This window comes from Clupea harengus, chromosome 10, assembly GCF_900700415.2.
Source record: "Clupea harengus chromosome 10, Ch_v2.0.2, whole genome shotgun sequence".
Lineage (NCBI taxonomy): Eukaryota > Metazoa > Chordata > Actinopteri > Clupeiformes > Clupeidae > Clupea > Clupea harengus.
The window spans coordinates 14,843,605-14,863,288 of NC_045161.1; the positions used below are offsets into that span (position 1 = coordinate 14,843,605).

Here is a 19,684-nt window from a genome sequence, read left to right on the forward strand (position 1 = left end):
TCTTCCATCTCTTCAAGACCTGTTTCCCTCTAGGACCCTGAGGCGGGCAGGTAAGATTGTGGCCGATCCCTCCCACCCGGGTCACAAACTCTTTGAGGTTCTTCCCTCCGGCAGGAGGATGCGGTCCATCAGGACCAAAACCTCAGGCCACAAAACCAGCTTCTTCCCAGCTGCAGTTGGCCTTATTAACAAGGCCCAGGACCCCCACCTGACCTGGACTCTTATCCTACCCCCACACCCCAAGTCTGTGTTACATTAACACACATTACATTGCACATTGCTCATTCACATTGCACTCCTGTTTTGCATTTTGCATTCTACTTTTCCACTTTACTTTTTTATATTCATTGTTTATATATTTGTATCATATATATATATATATATATATATATATATATATATATATTGTGTTTTTTGGTTCTTATGTGTAGTACTTATTTGTGTCTTTATGTTTTATGTTATGTGTAGTACTTATGTGTAGTATGTTTACTGTATGCACCTATACACCAGAAAAAAATCCAAGTAGGTGTAAACCTACTTGGCAATAAATCCATTCTGATTTAGAACCTGACTTTCAGCATCTCTTCCAGCTTACTCTGACAAGCATATCTTCCAGCTTACTCTGACAGTCATTCTTTTGTGTTTCATCAGAGTTTGTATGAAGTGAAACTATATGTAACGGGAGTTTCCACTTATTCCCAGAACACTATTCTACTCATAAAGTTGAGTCACAGCCTCTGATTTTAGGTACACCTAGTGTAGAGGTGTTGAATGGTTTGGAAACGTAAAGCTTGTCCACCATTATTTGAGCCAAGTTCCTCCACATTTTCCACATGTGCATACAATACATGTCTGCCTCGGCGAGATTCGTCTCCTGCTGGCTCTCTCCCCTGCCTGGAACGCTGAACCTCTGCTCATCAGCTTAGAGAGCCCTCCCCTCCCTGTGGTGGCAATCTCATTAACGAGCTCGGAGCTTAGCCCGCTTTATCTGTGGGAGCAATTAAACACAACCAATGCTTTCCCCCTCTTTAACGTGCAGGATCTTTACATCTGACAAGCACATCTCAGGGAGAGACTAGCTCCACGTGCCCATCAGTCAAGCTGGAAAAAATCAGTGTGGCGATGAGGACCATATGTGCTCACAGACTAAATTAAATGAAATGATCACAAAAAAGTCTTATGAACAATTTTCAGCTTTGCTTAGAATTGACGTCAGTGTAGTAGAGGTGGGAGAAAATATTGATACAGTGTAGCGATATTTTTTGGCACGCTGTTATATCGACCGCGGTGCCAAGTATCGTGACATTCATTTATTTAATATTATGATTTAAATTTTAGTTTGGTACATACGTCTACTCCGATAACATTGCTTTTGAAGCCCACAAGATGGCTTAAGACCTCATTCTTCTCTTGCGTTTCAGCGGAAATTGGAAAGGATGTCAGAGTCGCAACACATTTTCACTGCAGAGACTCCCAGTGAACAAAATATAATACATGGGAGTAAATGTCAATGAATCACAGAATTGAATCCCAATACTTGCTGTATCGTAAAATGTAAAGAATCGCAATAATATCATATTGCGGCCCAAATATTATAAGTATTGTATCGTCGCCTCTGTGGCAATTACCACCCCTATTATGTAGCCTAGCCTAACCTTTTCGGCTGCCATATGGATTATTGAAAGGTGTGGACAGCTAGAGGACTATGAGAAGCAGTTTGCTGAATTTGACAAAAAGTGAATTGGATTAGAATTGTGGACACCACTTTAATGCAGCTTGTATTCCATATCTAATTAAATACTCGGGAGAGATTTTTTTCGACTATCCTGCTGTTTCAAGACCCTATAATTCACTGCTTTCACTGTGGTCTGGGCATCACTCACAGGGATTCCTTTGGTTCAAGCATGAAATCAATTAGTGTTGGTTAAAATGATATTGAAAAGCGTCGGATCAACCACTCCCCATAGCTTGCTGATCAGGTAGTCAGAGATGTAGCAGACCAAGCTGTTCTTTCGGGACGACTATGCTTGTATGAACGAAGTTGAGATGTCGTTTGGTGGCACCATCCTTGCTCTCTACCTCAGGACAAATCAGTAATTCAATAATAGTTGTGAAATTGATGTCACAATAGGCAAACCCTTCCTATGGGGAAAACCCTTATCACAGGCCTTGGGTATTGGAGTCAAGCTGAGTCTGTGGTGGACAGGGGGTTGAAGGTTAGAGACACGTGGGAGTGGAGTGGCTGAGCTGAGCAAATAAAACCACGGTCGGCAAGCATCACCAGCCACCCCTCAGATGTTCTGGGCCGTCTGCTTTGCTGTGGCAACCGCTGTTTGTTCCATAACCAAGGGGCCTGGCCGCTGCAGCAAGGTGGAGACATTTGAGAGAGGAATGGCAGGAACCGCCATTCTCCTGAGGCTTTGATGAGGCCGCAAGGAGGAATTAGTCAGAGAGAGAGAGAGAGAGAGAGAGAGGGAGAGGGAGAGGTGAACATGGTCCTCTCTATTGGATTGTGCAAGCAGACCAGTGTAGTGGCAGCCTACAGAAGGAGTGTCGGAGGGAGGAAGGGAGGGTAGGGTAGGGGAAGAGAAAAGGCCTGCCCCTTTGGATTGTAAGCAATGAATAGTGCAAGACTGCTGGGTGGATAATGTGGCTGCGACAGGATAGGATGCAGAGAACGTGGTGGTGGAGAGATGGATTGGATAGAAAGAGATGAAAAGGGATGGATGGGAGTGTGGTTTGTGGAAGTCTTTTCAGATCAAGTCCCTGTGGTGGATGCTGCTCAACACACACACACACACACACACACACACACACACACACATACATACACACACCTCGTAGTGACCCTTTTGCGCAGTCTCTCCCAGTCACACACATTCACAGTCCTAGCGATGTGCTTAGTGGAAACAACCCATTGAATAAACAATGAGTGATTGTCACCGACCAAGAGTCTCCTAATGGCAGGCTGCAGCGTGAGCCGATTCAGTCCTGGGTTATTCATCACCTTCTGAAAGCTTTTCCCTCCGATGCCTGTTTAATCTTCAAACCACACAAACCCACTGCAATGCAGGACGTGCCAGAGGAACTTTTTGCAGAGGGAGCAGTGATGCAACCTAAGGGTTTGTGACTTCACCGCGCTCTAAAACGAAATGTGCGTATGAATTTGACGCAGTTTTCTTGAGGGCAACCCACAAGTCTTCGTTACACTTTGGGTGTTGAAACTTTCCACTAGACACTGGCATTCACGGTTGCAGATGGTCTTGTATTTCAGAAATGTGTCTGTGGAGGTGTTATTGTAGCAGAATTATTTGCAAGTCTGTGTGGAGATTTGCGAGACATTTGCGAATGTGTGCAGGAATCTGTAAATGTGTATTCAGATTGCGTGTATGCGTGTAAGAAAAGTGACAAAAAGTGACTGCTTTGGCTTGCCGTACATCAGCTCGGGGTAAATGAGACACTGTCAGACAAATCTCCACACGCATTTGAAAATCTGCCCCGGCAGTAGTGTAGCAAATATCATGTCTAAAACAACAGCCAATTTAGAGGCCTGCCTAAGTTGTAACTGATGACTTGTCTGTATTTCCAGCTTGAGAAACTAGTGACTTAACCATTAATATCTATGTATTCATTTACAGATCTATACATCACAGATTTGTCTACACATTTACTAATCTCGAAAACACATTTAGAGATTCTTTTACACATCTACAAATCCGCACACACACACGGATTGAGATACAGTTGCACAATTCTCGACATACACACTTGCAATTCATTCTTCTGAAATAATACCCCCACAATACCCCTTAAGACTTGCTGTTCTTGCATAACTGAGACACTGTGGTGGTAATTGTGTAATCGTGAGTTCATCAGTGGTGGTTTATCTGTGTCTATAAACTGCAGACTGTCCCTGTCCCTGTGGGTGCTCCTGCCGCACATGCCCAGCCTTGCCTGTGCTGTGGCTCAGCTCTGACAACTCTGGCTGGCACTGCAGGATATTTCATAACAGGGTAGACCGCATGACGGGATGGAATTTTCTATATATTAAGAAAGTTAAGAGAGAGCTTTAATACAATATTTCCAAGTCATTTCTAAGTGCTTCCTGTTCCCAATGCATTTTGTGAGAGGAGGGACTCCCAATTTTAATTGTGGACGTTATTGGTAGATGAGACCTCATCTATCCTGTCAAGGCATACCCTCTGTGAGGATGTTGTACTTGCTGACCCAAAAGCAGAAATGGGGAGGGACACCCAAAAACTAGATACATGAAACCTGATACGTGACCTTTGCTCGCAAATGCTGATGGCTGTGGAAACATTGCCCCTCATTACCATAGCCATTAAGTACATCTACGCGTATTGGCAGCCAAACTCTACCCACTCACTTTGTCTCTTTCTTCCCCTTCTAGTCTAGACTATCTTTGCTGTGGGAAGCTGCTGTAGTCTCTTTACCTCTACTTGTAAAAACCCTTGGCCTACACCTACTTACCCCCACCACACTGTCATACACTTATTTTAACCCATACTCTGTGCTAGAATTTTCCTGCAATGTACATAATTGCCACCACCGACATAGTTTTCTATCTCTACCAGTCTTTTTCTATCTCTACCAGGCTGGCTTCAAGAAGACGGGCCCCCACTTCTGTGCCGCGGTTCTGCTTAAGGTTTCTTCCTGATTAACAGGGAGATTTTCCTTGCCCTTTTTACCATTGTGCTGGCTCAAGGGGGTTCAGGCCCTGGGCTCTGTAAAGTGCCTGAAGACAATTTAATTGTTTTGGCGCTATATAAATACAATTTAATTGAATTCTCCAGGGGAGAACAAAGTCATGTTCACCTTTTTACTTCTTGACCTGTTACCCCAAAGGTTGCACCATTACAGAGGCTCCACGAGGGGTCGTCCACATGGCGGTGGTGAAAGTGGAGTTTTGGCGAAAATAGAAACGATTTGTAGCATTTTTGCCTTTGTCCACAACGGCATTTACTGGGCCTAGAAATGCACATTTCTGACTTTGCCGTGTTGACAGGTGAACAGGTCACATTATTTGTACGTTTGAAACATAGACTGTTATTGAAATGTGCACCGGTAAGTTTTGAATTAAATACATTCTTTCCAGACACCAGGTCAGCGACAAAAAATCCTAGCCGAAACCCTGATACATAGACTACTACAGCTTATATTAGTTTTTGCAAATCCTCGTGGACTAGAAGATGTTCTCAAAACGTTGTCGTATGGATACAAAACCTTTTGAAAACTCAAAGGAGAAGTTCGTCGTTTTCAAAACATTCCGTTGTCATGTGGATGGCCCCTGAGTTGACACATCAGCCTGGCTGACCACTCCTCCCAGCCCCCTCCTGCCTGACCGACCACTCCTCCCAGCCCCCTCCTACCTTACTGACCACTCCTCCCAGCCCCCTCCTACCTTACTGACCACTCCTCCCAGCCCCCTCCTGCCTGACCGACCACTCCTCGCAGCCCCCTCCTGTTCCACTCACCAGCTCGATCTCTAGCACGAGCAAATGGGCTTAAACCATCCTCCCTCAGGTACTCTTAACTGCTCAGCACCACTCAGTGGACAGCTCTGGCTGGACAAGCGAGGATGTGTGTGTGAGTGTGAGGGGAGGGGGTTAGTAATGTCAACCAGGGCATAAGTCAGTCCCATGCTATGGTGGGCAGTGAAGATGGAGGGCACTGAAAGCTCCATTAGAGAGGCTGATTAAGAGGTTGGAGGCCGGATGCTTGTGGCTGTAATAGCTGATGAGTGAGCTACGGCCATTTCCCAGGCTGACATGTGCCATTACTCACTCATTCTGATGCAGGGGCTCAGGGGGGTGATGGCATTAGGAGTGTGGGATGAGTGCAGAGGAGGGTGCTGACTGGAATTCCTCTCAAGACGGTTCTGAAGAAAGGTGCTGACAGTTCTCATTTGGTGAACCTCCTTTTTCTAGCACGTACTTTAATTGAAGATCGAGTATATTTGTCAAGAATGATACTAATTTCATCGGCTAAGGCTCGTAATAATATGGGAGAAAGCTTTTATTTTATTTGTAGCTCTTACAGCTCTTTGCTCTATTTCAGGCTTTTTCTTCAAAGCAAGTGAACAAAAAGTTTTAAGCTCATTTCAGTCTTATTTACGCCATGCTTTTAAAGTGGGTGTTGACCAAGAGATGCTTTAAAAATGTGTTACTATAGCCATGAAATTGTATTTGTCTGTCAGGCTTCATAAGCGCTGCCCATGCAATAAATAACAACAAAACAAACCCTCAGTGAACTTAACCTGATTTTGGTGGTTGTGAACTTCTCACCCCACCCCATCCTACCCCCTGTAGAACCCATTTGCAGTGTGTTTGTGCTCTCCCTCCAGCCATAAACACATGTTTGTTTGCCACCACCCTTTCCGCACTATTTGTTGGTCCATGGCCTCAAGGTCGCCGCATTCACATAGACACTACGCTCATACACACAGACACACACGCGCACAGACGCACACGCGCACAGACGCACGCACACGCACGCACACACGCACACACACGCACATGCGCACACACACGCACACACGCACCCGGACAGACACTCAGACACTCAGACGCAGGGCTGGCCCTCTTTTAGTCCCTCCACTATTTCAGTGTTTACTGGAACACACACACACACACACACACACACACACAGTCTTCCTCCCAAAGTAGAACAAGGTAGTCTTTGTCCCCCGGGCCAAGAGGCCGATGTTCATTCTCCTCATTAACACACTGAGAGTTTGTCCGCGTTGGCCATTGGTCTTGCTCCCTCGCTCACTCCCTCTCTCTCTCGCTCTCTTTCTCTATTCTCTCTCTTCCTCCTACATGCCATTGTCTGCAGTCATTGTTGCTGCTTCCTCTAGTCCTGCTGGTTTGTAGCTGTGATCATTGGGGAGGTATTTATTGCCCATATTGTTTTGTTTTGCGCGGCAGCTAAAAATACTCCCGGCACCCCTTTCTTGATCCCTCCCTCGCTCTTGTGCGCAGTGAAACTGTTCCCAGTGATGGCAGCACGAGGCACTGGGTCTGGCACAGGCGCTGGCACTGGGTCTGGGACAGGCGCTGGCACTGGGTCTGGCACAGGCGCTATTGAGCAAGCAGGACCCGTGGACAGACCCCAGCCCTGCTGCCTAATATAATGACTGACGAGCAACCACCATCAGTAACAGCTACTGTAATAGTAGCTCTGTCACAAGTGATGCAGCATATCAAGTTGCTTTCACGTATTGGTCTGTCAAGCTGTCTCTGTTGGTGGAAGAGATTTAGCTTATTAACTTTGATAATCCTCTCTCTTTGCCTGTCCACTTAGTCTTAATGTGCTTCATTGGAAGTGTTGGGAAAGTAACTCAAATTGTAATAGGCCCATAACAGATTATTCCCTCAAATCTTGAACAGGATTCCTTTTGATGGAAAAAGAGACTAATAAATAAAATGGCATATAATAGAAGTATCCTCCTTTATCTCAGCTTTCACTCCCATCCTGGCAATCTTGCGGATAATGTATTTATTTGCTGTCTTCATAGCAGCAATGTCTTTTGTCTTTTATTGACAACATTAGATGCATTATTTGTGGTTTCTATCACACATAAGTCTGGTTGCACAAAGTAGTGGAAATTCGTTGATTCATCTGTCATTATCAAAGACAAGTTTGACATTTATATGGTAAGTAATTCTTCAAAAGGGTTTGGATTATTGTCATTTTCTTCATGATCCTAGGGGTATACCGGATTAGTCTCTCAAATGTCCCATTAATTTATTACACTCCTCAATCCCATTAGAAGCACGCCATCGGAAAGTGCTCCATCAACTTAACCATGCCCAGAAAGTGCCTCATTAAGCCCCAGAGTGAAATCACGTGCCTCTAGTGAGAGACTGGCCAGAGCTTTGTGCTGTCATAACGGATTCAGCGTGTTGGAAGGAGGGCCAAAGGAGCTAAACAGAACTAAGAGAGAAGAGTGTGTGGAGAGCTGAAGATAGTCCATTGGTGAATGCTGAAGGGTGTGTGGAGAGCTGAAGATAGTCCATTGGTGAATGCTGAATGCTTCAGACAGAGACTGCTGGAAGCACTGCACTTCCTTGGCAGTTTGTCCAGGTTTGACATTACGAGCGCCATCATGGTCATCATCACATCACATATTTGTCAGCCATCATGGCTATAGGAATCATGACCTATGAGAAGGACATCTTTGACTTTGCCTCTCAGTCCATAAACAGCCAGAGGGGTCTAACTGAAGCTGGCATCCTTGAAGTCCACACCCTGTGGTAATGCCGCTCTCTGGCACCGGGCCCATCGTGCCCATCAGTCACGCCCCGTCACGTCCACACATGACCGGAGGCAGATGTTGTCGTGCCATGGAGAGCTCCTGTGGACGTTGGCCCGCCTGTTTATCAGGAGGGATGCCGACGGCATGTTGTCCTCGCCTTCTGGGGGAACATGGAGAACCTAAGCAAACACAAGGAGACTCTCCACACCCATGTACACGCACAAGCACACAGAACGACCGGGAGGACAGATGCATAGATCAGAGGCGGATAAGGATATTAAATAGATTAAGGTTAGTAATCTAAAATCTTATCGTCAACCAACGTCACTGACAAATTTTCATGTCATGTTTTCAAGTAACTTGCATGACTTTTAATGATAAAAAGAGTTAATCTGATTCTGTTTCTTCAGAATGTGATCTTTGTGACCCAGCATAGATCTAGTAGTCCCCCCGTCCCCCCCAACAAAAAGCATTTTTGCTGTCAGCTCCGTGGTAGTTGGCCTCTGTCTCACAGAGACTGGATTGATCCGAGAGAGGATCGATCATCTTTTTATCCGTCAATGAATGCCTGCCAGCCGGGGCTGACTGCACATCCAGATCTGCGTCTGCAGCACACAGCCAGCTGACACACATCCCCTATCTCTGACAAAGCCACCCAGCCATGCGTAATCCGTCTGTCTGCCGGTCACAGATTGATTCAGATTATGCCACGGTTCAGGCTGCATCAGCATCTGGCCATACGGTGGTGTACTGCTCAGGCCCTCTGAAGCGGCTTTATTTGACTTCTAAAGGCTAAATGGAGTCGTGGTCTCATTAGCCTGGTGCCTTTTGATCATTTGTTATTTGTGTTGAACTGAACTGTGTTCTAGCCTCATTGTGGTAATAAGCAGCAGGTCCACATTTATGCCATTAGGTACACCTTTTGCTGCTCTAGGGCTCTTTGATGATGATTTTTGTTTTGGCCAATAAAAAGTCAGCCTGAATGACTCAAGTGGTTCAACAGGCAAATCATGCAAAAATGGGCTCATTGGTCTTTCACAAAGCCCACTGAATCATATGGGCAAAACGTTATACCTTCACAGTTGTAGTCAATCGTGTGTGTGTGTGTGTGTGTGTGCGCACACACAAGCAGCGATAGTAGATCGCTGCTTCAGCTGCCGCAGTGACAGCTGTGTGGGGGTCCGTCAGTGGCGAGGTCACCCCCTGCCTGAATGTGCCCATTGAGCAGGAGTGTCGTCGGCCCGCACCACTGCCACAGCTGTGACTGCTGGAGCTGCCCAGCCGCCTGCTTAACCGCACGCCTGCCATACCACCAAACAGACACACACATGCACACACACTCAACAGCACACATACAATGACTTCTGGACACACACACACACACACACACACACACACACTCACACTCAACAGCACACATACAATGACTTATGAATACACACACACTCAACAGCACACATACAATATTTTATACATACATACACACACACACACACACACACACACACACACACACACACACACACACACACACACACACACACTAAATAGTTTAGCCTAGTGCACACGCACACACAAATACACTGGCAATGGGACACACGTGCATTGAATGACAAACAAGCTCAAAAAACTGAATGGCATGCGCGTGCACGCACACGAACGCACACGAACGCACACACACACACGCATACTCCGGACAGCACTGATGCACCAAACGGCAAATACACAGGGACACACTCCATACACGTGGGCTCATACATACACTACACGGTGTATAATGGGCATAAGGCATAGGCCTATACAGTGGAACTTCATAACAGCTGTCATAACTGGTAACAGCTGCTGGATCATACATGGGCAGCAGGAGATGTTTTTCTGTTTGGGCCCTCAGTGAGGGGCCTTAGGAGAACAAACGTTGGAAAGAGCAGAGGAGGACGTTTGGGTTAGATGTAGTAATAAGAAAATGACCCATTTCTGCCAGCCTCTCTGCTGGTCGGCAGCACACCTGAATCACTCATGTTGCTGGAGCTTTGCTGAGGTTTCTTAGATGTTTTCTTTTTATAGGATAAAAATAAAGTTGTCTTTGGTCTTGACAGGAGACCTTGTGTCTTGTGCCCACTTGGCAGGCTTTCAAATGGTAGGTAGGTGCTCTTTACTTCTGGTGTGTGTGTGTGTGTGTTGGCAGACCTCACAGGATGAGAAGGTGATTATGGAAAATTCACTAGATTGCAGTTTCTCCTGGAGGGGACGTCTCTGAATTTATATTGCAGTGATGAAATGCTGCTTTTCTACTGATGTGGTTTCAGGATGGTGAACTGTAAAGATCCGGGGTAGTTGTCTGTAAAAGCAACAATGAACACCAGACTACTCTCAATACCCCACACAGTCATTGGTTAGTTCATTTGTTTATTTTCAGTGTCTCTCCTTCCCTTTCTTTTTCTGCCATCACTCTGCCTTTTTGTACCATGTGGCTGCTGCTAACACATGGCAGAGGGAGAGTGAACCATCTGCTCTGGAGTTAAGTTATAGCTTAGCGCGCCCCCCCCCCCCCCCCCCCCCCCCCCCACACACACACACACACACACACACACACACACACTCGCCCTCCCTCTGCCCCGTAAGCTCAAGTTTCCCTCATATCATTCCCTGGTGGGGGTCGTCGCCCACCAGACCAGCCTTGGCCATGGAGAAGTGTGCTCACGGGTTAGCCGTCCAGCCGCACTCACTCGGAAACTCTGACTTCAGATGCCACATCAAAGTGTGAAGGGGAGGCTGCTGGCTTCTCCCTCAGCTTACCCAACTAATAGGAGTCACTCCTTTCTCTTTGTGTGTGTTTTTCCAAGAGTCTGTGTGTGAAAATCAAACGTATTCCTCCATTGAGAGCAAGTACACTCTAGGCTCGTGAGTGTGTTTGTGGGTAGCGTTTAGTCTGTCGCTGCCTCAAGTCTTGAGGGGAAAGAATGGTGAAGCATCAGTAGGAACTACCCAGCACCGCTGAGGAGAACAGAAGGATTTCAGTTGGGATTGCAAGCAGACCAATGTGAAAATCTGTCTGAGGAGCCAAGGCCATGTACTGGGAGTTGTGGCTGAGCCAGGTGACAGGACCTGGGCACAGGAAAGACATGCATTCCCTTCTGCTCGTAAACAAAGGTGGGATAGGCTCTGTGTCGTGTGTCGTGTGTCGTGTGTCGTGTGTCGTGTGTCGTGTGTCGTGTGTCGTGTGTCGTGTGTCGTGTGTGTGTGTGTGTGTGTGTGTGTGTGTGTGTGTGAGTGTGTGTGAGAGAGAGAGAGTGTTCTATCTGACTGTGTCATCAATGTAATGTTGTTGCTAAGCCACCACCAGCGTTCCCCACATGTTCTGGCTGGCCTCTGACGCTGATGCTGCTGTAACTGTTGACATGTTGTGTAATGGTTGCCACTGTTGGATTTAACTGTTTATCTCCAAACTCCTGTGGTGTTGTTCTTTGCTATGTTCTTCACTTCACTGTTGCTCACTATGTACTTAGGATTTATGAGCCTGCCTTCACTAAAGAAACGGTTAATGTAGTGTCGGTAAGTCAGTTCTTGGCTTGTTTAAAAAAAAAGTTGACTTGGACTGTTTTAGGTCATAATCTGTGGAATGTTATTGTTGAATGGAAGGAACACTGAGGTGACTGGATAGAGATCCTAGTAGTTGTTTCAACATGGAGCTCAGATTCTTTGTAAATGTGAAGGTGATAAAATAACTCATTAATGGGCTTAGTGGCTGTTCTATCAGTGTTGTGGTGTTCTAGTGTAATTGATGTTAGTCATGCTGTCACACGCACATGTGTGTAATATAGAATAGAAAGGAATGTTCGCTATGTATTTTTGTTAGATCATGAAACTGGAATTAATGGTTTCTCTCTCGCGGCAACACTGTGTGTGTGTGTGTGTGTGTGTGTGTGTGTGTGTGTGTGTGTGTGTGTGTGTGTGTGTGTGTGTGTGTGTGTGTGGTGTGTGTGACGGTCACGTGTCACTGCATACCACTTGATTGGACTTTGGATTGATGGACTGAGATGGGTATTTCAGCTGTTATGTTTTAGTGTAAAGCGTGAAATGTGTTTTGAGATGCCTTGTGAAAATTAAATGTTACTGTACAGTCTCTCTCTCGCTCTCTCTCTCTCTCTCTCTCCTCATCAATTATCTTACCCTCATCAGTCATTGTTTACTCTTCCTTGTGCCCATTTCTCTCTCCTTTTTCTGCTTTTCTACTCTTCGCTTATGTTCTCTATGCCTGCCCCCTCTCTCTCACACACTCTGTGTTCGTAAGCAGTTGCCCAGGCTTGCAAGACAGCTGAAGGGGCAATCCATGAGCTCTGCGCACAAACTTGTGTGTGTGTGTGTAGAAAGGAACCCGCATAATTTTCCAACCACGCCGCCCAGCCACTCCCCTCATTCATTTAAAAGTCAGAGGCTCTGGGTGGAAAAAAAGGAGCAGTGAGTAAAGAATTCCTGGCAGAGCAGAGATAAGTAACCTCTCGAGTAGCAGGAGTATCCCACGTCTCAAATAGTGATCCGATCCTCATCAGAAAGAGTGCCCACAGAGTATGCTGCTAAGGACCCTACCACCCAGCAGCAGTTTCGAGGAAGAGAGGTCCTTGCTCACCGGTCTCCCCTGCCCCAGCGTCAAGAATGCCATCTACAGCAGCCTCTCAGGTACAACCACAGGCGCCGGCGCCCTGCTCAGGGCTGCTACTGCTCGAAACCAGGCGCTACCTAGAACCGTCCTGCCCCATGGCAAAGGATAAGAGTTCTTGAGTGGACATCCAGTAATGGTGGACATCAGCAGACTAGGGGTTTGGCCTATAAGGCGAACTTGAGGAAATCTGTCTGTCTGGATGGTTTCTTATACTGAAATAACTAGTCAAACCAACCTTGGATTTATTTGCCTGTAGGCAAGGTTGGTATTTGTGTTGGTTGACTGTGAAGGACGTTTGGTTGGCTGTTTGTGTAGGTTTGTGGTTGGAGTTTATTTACTATAAGCTTAACAAAGGTAATAACAGCTTACATGGTTTTCTGTTGAAGTTTGATTTTTTTTTTTTTAATGGACCGTATTCTTTCTAGTACTTGTGAAGGAGCTCTTACTCGTCCTGTTTTAATGTTTTTTCTTCTTGTGTGTCTGATCTGTGTAATCCTCACTAATCCCACTCTCACTCTGTCCATCCATCTCTCAGACTTTCTAATGAGATTGCTCTCGCCAGCCATCTTTTTCGACTCTCATCTCTCTCGCTTTCCTCTTATCTCAGACTATTTTAGGGCACTCTTTGCCCTGCCAAGAGGCCAGCTGGCCTCACTCTCAGTCTCTCAGTCTCTCTCTATCATCTCTCATCTCTCTCTCTCATCTCTCTCTCTTTCTGATCTTTCATCTCTTTCTCTCGTACTCATGCACTCTTGTTTTTGTCATCTGTTCCAAGTTCTCCCTCTATTCCTTGACAGCTTCAGTTCTCTCTCATCATACTAACTTGGTCAATGTAGATTTTCTTGGCTTTGTCTTGGCACATCCTCAAAGGACCTTCCAAACTCCTTCACTTTCTAGCTTTCTGCTTTATTGAAGTCACTTCCTTCACCGTAACAATCTTCTTAGAGAGTAAGCGAATGTGTGGGCAATCTTCATCTCTCCTACCTCTCTTATTTCAAGCCAGCTCATTAACCATCTTCTAAGCATCTTTTTGTGCGCATTAGGTCTGTTATTTCAGTTTGGAACCACCAAAACAAATGTTTCTCACTTCAGCGTTTCTCAATTTTTTTCTTCTCCTCTTACAGAAGAGTAAGGGTCTTTGTCCTCTCAGATGTCTCTCTGTTGTTCGCTACATCTTCTCTGCTCATCTCTCATCACCTCATCCTTCACACCACCTCACCACCACCATCGTTTGAGCCACCTTGTCACCACCTCTCTTTATCTCTCTGTCCCCACAGAGGCCCTGCACCGGCCATTTGGGCTGGACTCAGCGGCACTGACCGAGGCCGTGCGCTGGAGCTCCAAGGAGAACCTGCTGGGCGCCGCCGAGAGCGACCCCAACCTCTTCGTTGCACTTTATGATTTCGTCGCTAGCGGCGACAACACACTAAGCATTACGAAAGGTATGTATCTCCTGAGGACGGTCCCTACACTTCACAATTATATAGTGCATTCAGCGGTTCTACATACTGACTTAAAGTACAGAGATTAGGTACATTTTAACAGTACATATTGTTGGATCTTGGAGGATTTGAGACATCTTGTGGAAAAGAACTTGCACTGATTTCACCATTGAACTGTTGCAATCTAACTTGGACACATGGATCAGTGGCCATATTATTATCTTAAACATGTTTTCCACAATTGTGGTTTTACCTAAAAGATGTTCTGATCCATACTGCTACAAAGGCGTTGGACTGTGTTAACTCTCGTTAGCCGTAAGAACCAGACATAGGACCATACAAACCTCTAGGGTTGACTTGGGTGTAGCTCTCACTCAACTAAGGTGAATGTAAACAACACATTTGATGAACATTAAAGTCTTTAGTTAGGCCTAAAAATGACAAAAGCAGATGCATTTATTCCACTGTGTCCTCGCTGGCAGTTCACACTCTGGATTTGGACTTTCTAGCATCATGATATGCTACTCGCACTACAGGAACACCACAGTAATTACTTCTAATTAATTGGTACTTCAACCCGAAATCTTATGAGTCTCGCCATCCTCCTCACCCTTGGGGTGCCTCAGGGAGTGGCCCTCAGGGCGCGGATGATTGTGATGACTCGCAGGCTCTGGCAGCCGGAGCTGATACCAGCAGGAACCAGAGGTATTGCTCACGCAGCGATGAGTCTGCTGCCAAGAATGTGCGCTGAGACACCATCCCTCTATCTCTGCTCATGCCTCTGTCGCTTGTCTCATTCCTTTTTTATGTCCCATTTTCATTCCATTTTCTCCCATGTAGCTTGTTCCTTGAACCCCCCCCCCCCCAAAAAAAAGGTGGGATCAAAGAGAGAAACCCACCCTTGAGGGACTGGCTTAAAATACCCTCGCTTCTGACGCTGAACGACCTCGTCTCTCCTGCTCTCTCCCTGTTTTTAATCCTCCTCTTCTGATTTAAATTTTAATCAGGAAAAGAGAAGCCCATTTAAAAACTAAAGCACTACTTAATTACCCACAGTCCCCGACGTGCCATGGCTGTAATGCCTTAAGCATGACTCAGCCAGAGGAGCGAGACTGTGTGTGTGAGAGAAAGAGAGGGGCTGATTTAGCGCAGACACACCCCTCCCCTCTCGCGGTCAGCCTAATGCCCGTTTAATGGCTAATCCCTTCAGCTGTAATGCTGGCAGGTGGATAAACAGGAGGGCTGCTCACATCAGAGGGAGATGGGAGTTAGCTGCGCGCCTGGCCCCTAATCGCTGCTTCTCGTCTGGGCCTCGTTCATGCCTTGGACTGGTAATAGCCCGGTCATCTGGAGCTCAGTGGAGGCTGCGCCCAAGCCTGCAGCTCTGGTGACCCCACCGGCTGAGCGTCAACAATGCAGCGCGGTCTAGACAGTCGCTGAGGCCTGTAGAAACTCGCCCCTTCTGGATCAGGGCGTGGGCGATAGTCTTTTCAGACGAGTCCCGCAGCAGGGGTCAGACGGAGACTCGTGGGCGCGACAGGGCTCCAAACGGGGGGGATAAGTTTCTGCATGCTCAGGTGTGCCTGGCCAGTTGGAGAAAAAGAAAGGTGTGGGGAACCGGCGTCATTACCATCATGGAAGGCGCCAAGCTGATTCAGCGTCAGCAGTTGTTTGCTCGAAGGGGGGAATGTAGAATGGAGAGAGGAACAAAAATAAGATTGAAATTGAAGATGAAAGGGAGAGAGAGTGGTGGCTAGTTGTCATTAAGCCTCTAGGACTGAAAGTTGATGAACTGTTGATGTGCACTGAACCTCTCCCGGCCCACATCCTGACCTGACCTCATTCACAATGATCTTACTGTCCTGAGGGATCCTTCATCAGCACTCTCTCTTTGCCCATCAAGAACAGGGAGAGAACAGTGAGGACCTGAGGATGCAAGCAAGGCAAAGGGAAGAAAGGGAGAGTACAGTCAGTGAGTGAGTGAGCAAGCAAATATTAACGTGAAGAGTGACTGAGAAAAGAGAGGAGGAGAGTGAACAAGAGAGACTGATGGATGAGAAGGACTCCTTACAGGATGAGTGAGCAGGGAGATTTATCAGTGTTGTTGCCTGGGGATACGTGTGTGTGTGTGTGTGTGTGTGTCTCACAACTTGCTTTGTCCTCTCAAATGGGCACGGCTTTCGACCAGCCCTAAAAAGAGGGCAAAAAGAGGTCACACCCAGAGATTGGGTCAACAAGTGCCTGTCCCTTCCCTGATCCCCTGCCCTCTAAGTGCCCAAGACGCCTTACATAAGGAGCTCAGTCGTCTAGCCGGAGCGAAGCTGGGAGGCAGAAAGCCCCTGCATGGCTTATAGCTGGCTGCAGACAGACAGACAGACAGACGGACAGAGTGGGACCGGGGCTGTGAGAGGACTTGAGCACTTAGTAGAGAGAGCAGGTCCCCTCGGGAGAAAACAACAAAGATGCTGTGTGGACTGACAGATGTCCTTGAGAAGCATTGGATTGGTATGACATCCTAGATAAGCTGGTTTCAGCACTCGCGTCCGGCTTCAGGCCAGTTCGCAGGGGTCATTTTCTGCCTCGAGATCAGCACATGGATATTGGGAAACTGCGTGCTTAAGTGAATGGGTGCATACAGCTAAGGGTTGAAAGTGTATCTTTTAAAAAGGAGCCCTGACATTATGGTATTGAATTTAACACTGATCATGAAAACATCTTTCCATTCTCCCTCTCCTCTCTTCCCTCTTTCCCTTCTTTCTGATGTCCTTTCCCTTCCACTCTTCCTTCCTTCACTCTTTCTTCCTTCCTCCACCCCCTCCTCAGGTGAGAAGCTGCGCGTTTTGGGCTACAACCAGAATGGCGAGTGGAGCGAGGTGCGCTCCAAGAACGGCCAGGGCTGGGTGCCCAGCAACTACATCACGCCGGTCAACAGCCTGGAGAAGCACAGCTGGTACCACGGGCCAGTGTCGCGCAGCGCCGCCGAGTACCTGCTCAGCAGCCTCATCAACGGCAGCTTCCTGGTGCGCGAGAGCGAGAGCAGCCCCGGCCAGCTGTCCATCTCGCTGCGCTACGAGGGACGTGTCTACCACTACCGCATCAACACCGCCTCCGACGGCAAGGTGGGCCTCTCTTGTGTACTGTCAGGAGTTTGTGGTGTCCAGAGTCCTCACCTCCTCTTTTTTTCTCTCTCTTACTCTCTCATTTTCTGTCTATCCTTCCCTACCTCTATCATTCTCTTTTTAGTTCCAATTCACTTCTTCTCCATCTTGTGTTGGTCTTGTTTCTGTCACTCCCAAGAGCTTGGTCTCATGTCAGTGTTGACAGCTGAATGGGTGCATGCTCAGATGGAACGCTCTCTCTCTCTCTCTTTCACATTGAGAGACATCCTTAGTCTTAGCTTCCTGAGAGCAACTCTATCCAGTCCTGGTAGTAGTTGGCTTATGTGGAGGTGTTCTTTTCTACACAGTCTGGTCTCCCCATCTTGTGATTAATCATTGAGTGTCCATCTCAGTCTCCAAGTTTCTCTGTCTCTCTCTCTGTCTCTCTCTCTGTCTCTCTCTCTCTCTCTCTCTCTCTCTCTCTCTCTCTCTCTCTCTCTCTCAGGTGGCTCTGTAGCTCTCTCTGAATCGATACCACACACTCTCTGAGTCCACCACACTGCTTGTCTTAATTCTTTCTCCAAATCGATGCTACCCTCTCCAGCCCCTTATGGTTATCTCTGCCTGTCCTCCTCTGCCTCTGTCCATTCTTTATCTCTCAGTCTCTCTCCTTTCTCACCACCTATATCTCTCTCAATCTCTGCTTTGTATTCGTATTTCCCTTTGGGCTTGTTCTCTCTCCCCTTTTCCCCACGTCTAATCCATCCCATAAGCCCTCCATGTCTTCCCTCTTCCCCTTTCCTTTTTGTCATCCCTCTCTTAATCTCTCTCTCTCTCTCTCTCTCTCTCTTTCTCTCGCCCCCCTTCCGTCTGGCAGGTGTACGTGACGTCGGAGAGCCGCTTCAGCACACTGGCGGAGCTGGTGCACCACCACTCCACGGTGGCCGACGGCCTGGTGACCACGCTACACTACCCGGCACCCAAGCGCAACAAGCCCACCGTCTACGGCGTCTCGCCCATCCACGACAAATGGGAGATGGAACGCACCGACATCACCATGAAGCACAAGCTGGGCGGCGGCCAGTACGGCGAGGTGTACGTGGGCGTGTGGAAGAAGTACAATCTCACCGTAGCAGTCAAGACACTTAAAGTATGGGACAGTTGACTGTTTGTGTGTGTGTGTGTGTGTGTGGGGGGGGGGGGGGGTTGGGTTAATTAATTGTGATTGGTATGTGGAGGGAGCACAAGATTGGAATTAGCAAGGTCCTGGCTGCTTTTGCTGGGATAACTTGTAGTACAAGATTGCCACCTACTGGCCATTTGGTGTATTGTGCTAAGATTGGCTTCTGCTGATGAGTGTTGCTGTTACACTTGTTTAGATACATTAGGTATTCATATGAACAGTTTTCAATGATGGAACCCACAAAAGAAAGCAGGGAAAATCTTACTATAATACTTGAAACACAGAAAAACATATCACAATGTTGAAGGTCACACTGACGTCTCCTGTTTCTTGTGGTCTGTGTGTTTAGGAGGACACCATGGAGGTGGAGGAGTTTCTGAAAGAAGCTGCTGTCATGAAGGAGGTGAAGCATCCCAACCTAGTGCAGCTGCTCGGTAAGTAGTCAGAATGCAGTGTTAGCCAGCTGTCTACATTGATAACACTTTACTTAGGACATGTGCTTGCAGTGGCCAGATAAAAATAATATCCCGCCGTCACTGCTGTAGCTTGAGTGTGTCTCATGGAGCCTAATCACATTTATTTTGCCTGTGATCCAATACAAATTTATGTCATCTATGTTTGAGATTTCTCTTTCAATGCCAAAATCCTCAAAGCACTGACTAAAAATTCTCACTCTGTAGTGAGCATTTATGGCCGTATTTTGTCTTGATGTGTGTGTTAATGTCTCCGTCTAACTTTAAGGTGTGTGCACACTTGAGCCCCCCTTCTACATCGTGACTGAGTACATGCCCCATGGGAACCTCCTGGACTACTTGCGTGAGTGTGACCGTGAGGAGGTGACTGCCGTAGTGCTGCTCTACATGGCCACACAGATCTCCTCCGCCATGGAGTACCTGGAGAAGAAGAACTTCATCCACAGGTAAGGTCTCCACAGAGCCCTGTTTACAGTCAATCGATACTAGCATAGTGAAATCTTTTTTTATTAAGTCTATTCTACCAATATTTATGCTTAGTAGCACATCA

The 19,684-nt window shown here is 47.0% G+C and overlaps 1 protein-coding gene across 2 annotated transcripts in view; it reads left to right on the forward strand.

Annotated features, from left to right (window-relative positions):
- Nucleotides 1-19,684, forward strand: part of abl2 (c-abl oncogene 2, non-receptor tyrosine kinase) — a 35,068-nt gene that overhangs the window by 6,424 nt on the left and 8,960 nt on the right. The window contains exons 2-6 of one of the 2 annotated variants that reach the window (XM_031575505.2): nucleotides 14,216-14,380; nucleotides 17,204-17,499; nucleotides 18,356-18,628; nucleotides 19,011-19,095; nucleotides 19,403-19,580. In XM_031575505.2, coding sequence (XP_031431365.1) covers nucleotides 14,216-14,380; nucleotides 17,204-17,499; nucleotides 18,356-18,628; nucleotides 19,011-19,095; nucleotides 19,403-19,580 — 997 coding nt within the window. The remainder of the gene's footprint in view (nucleotides 1-14,215; nucleotides 14,381-17,203; nucleotides 17,500-18,355; nucleotides 18,629-19,010; nucleotides 19,096-19,402; nucleotides 19,581-19,684) is intronic. The other variant, XM_031575506.2, reaches the window with a different exon arrangement.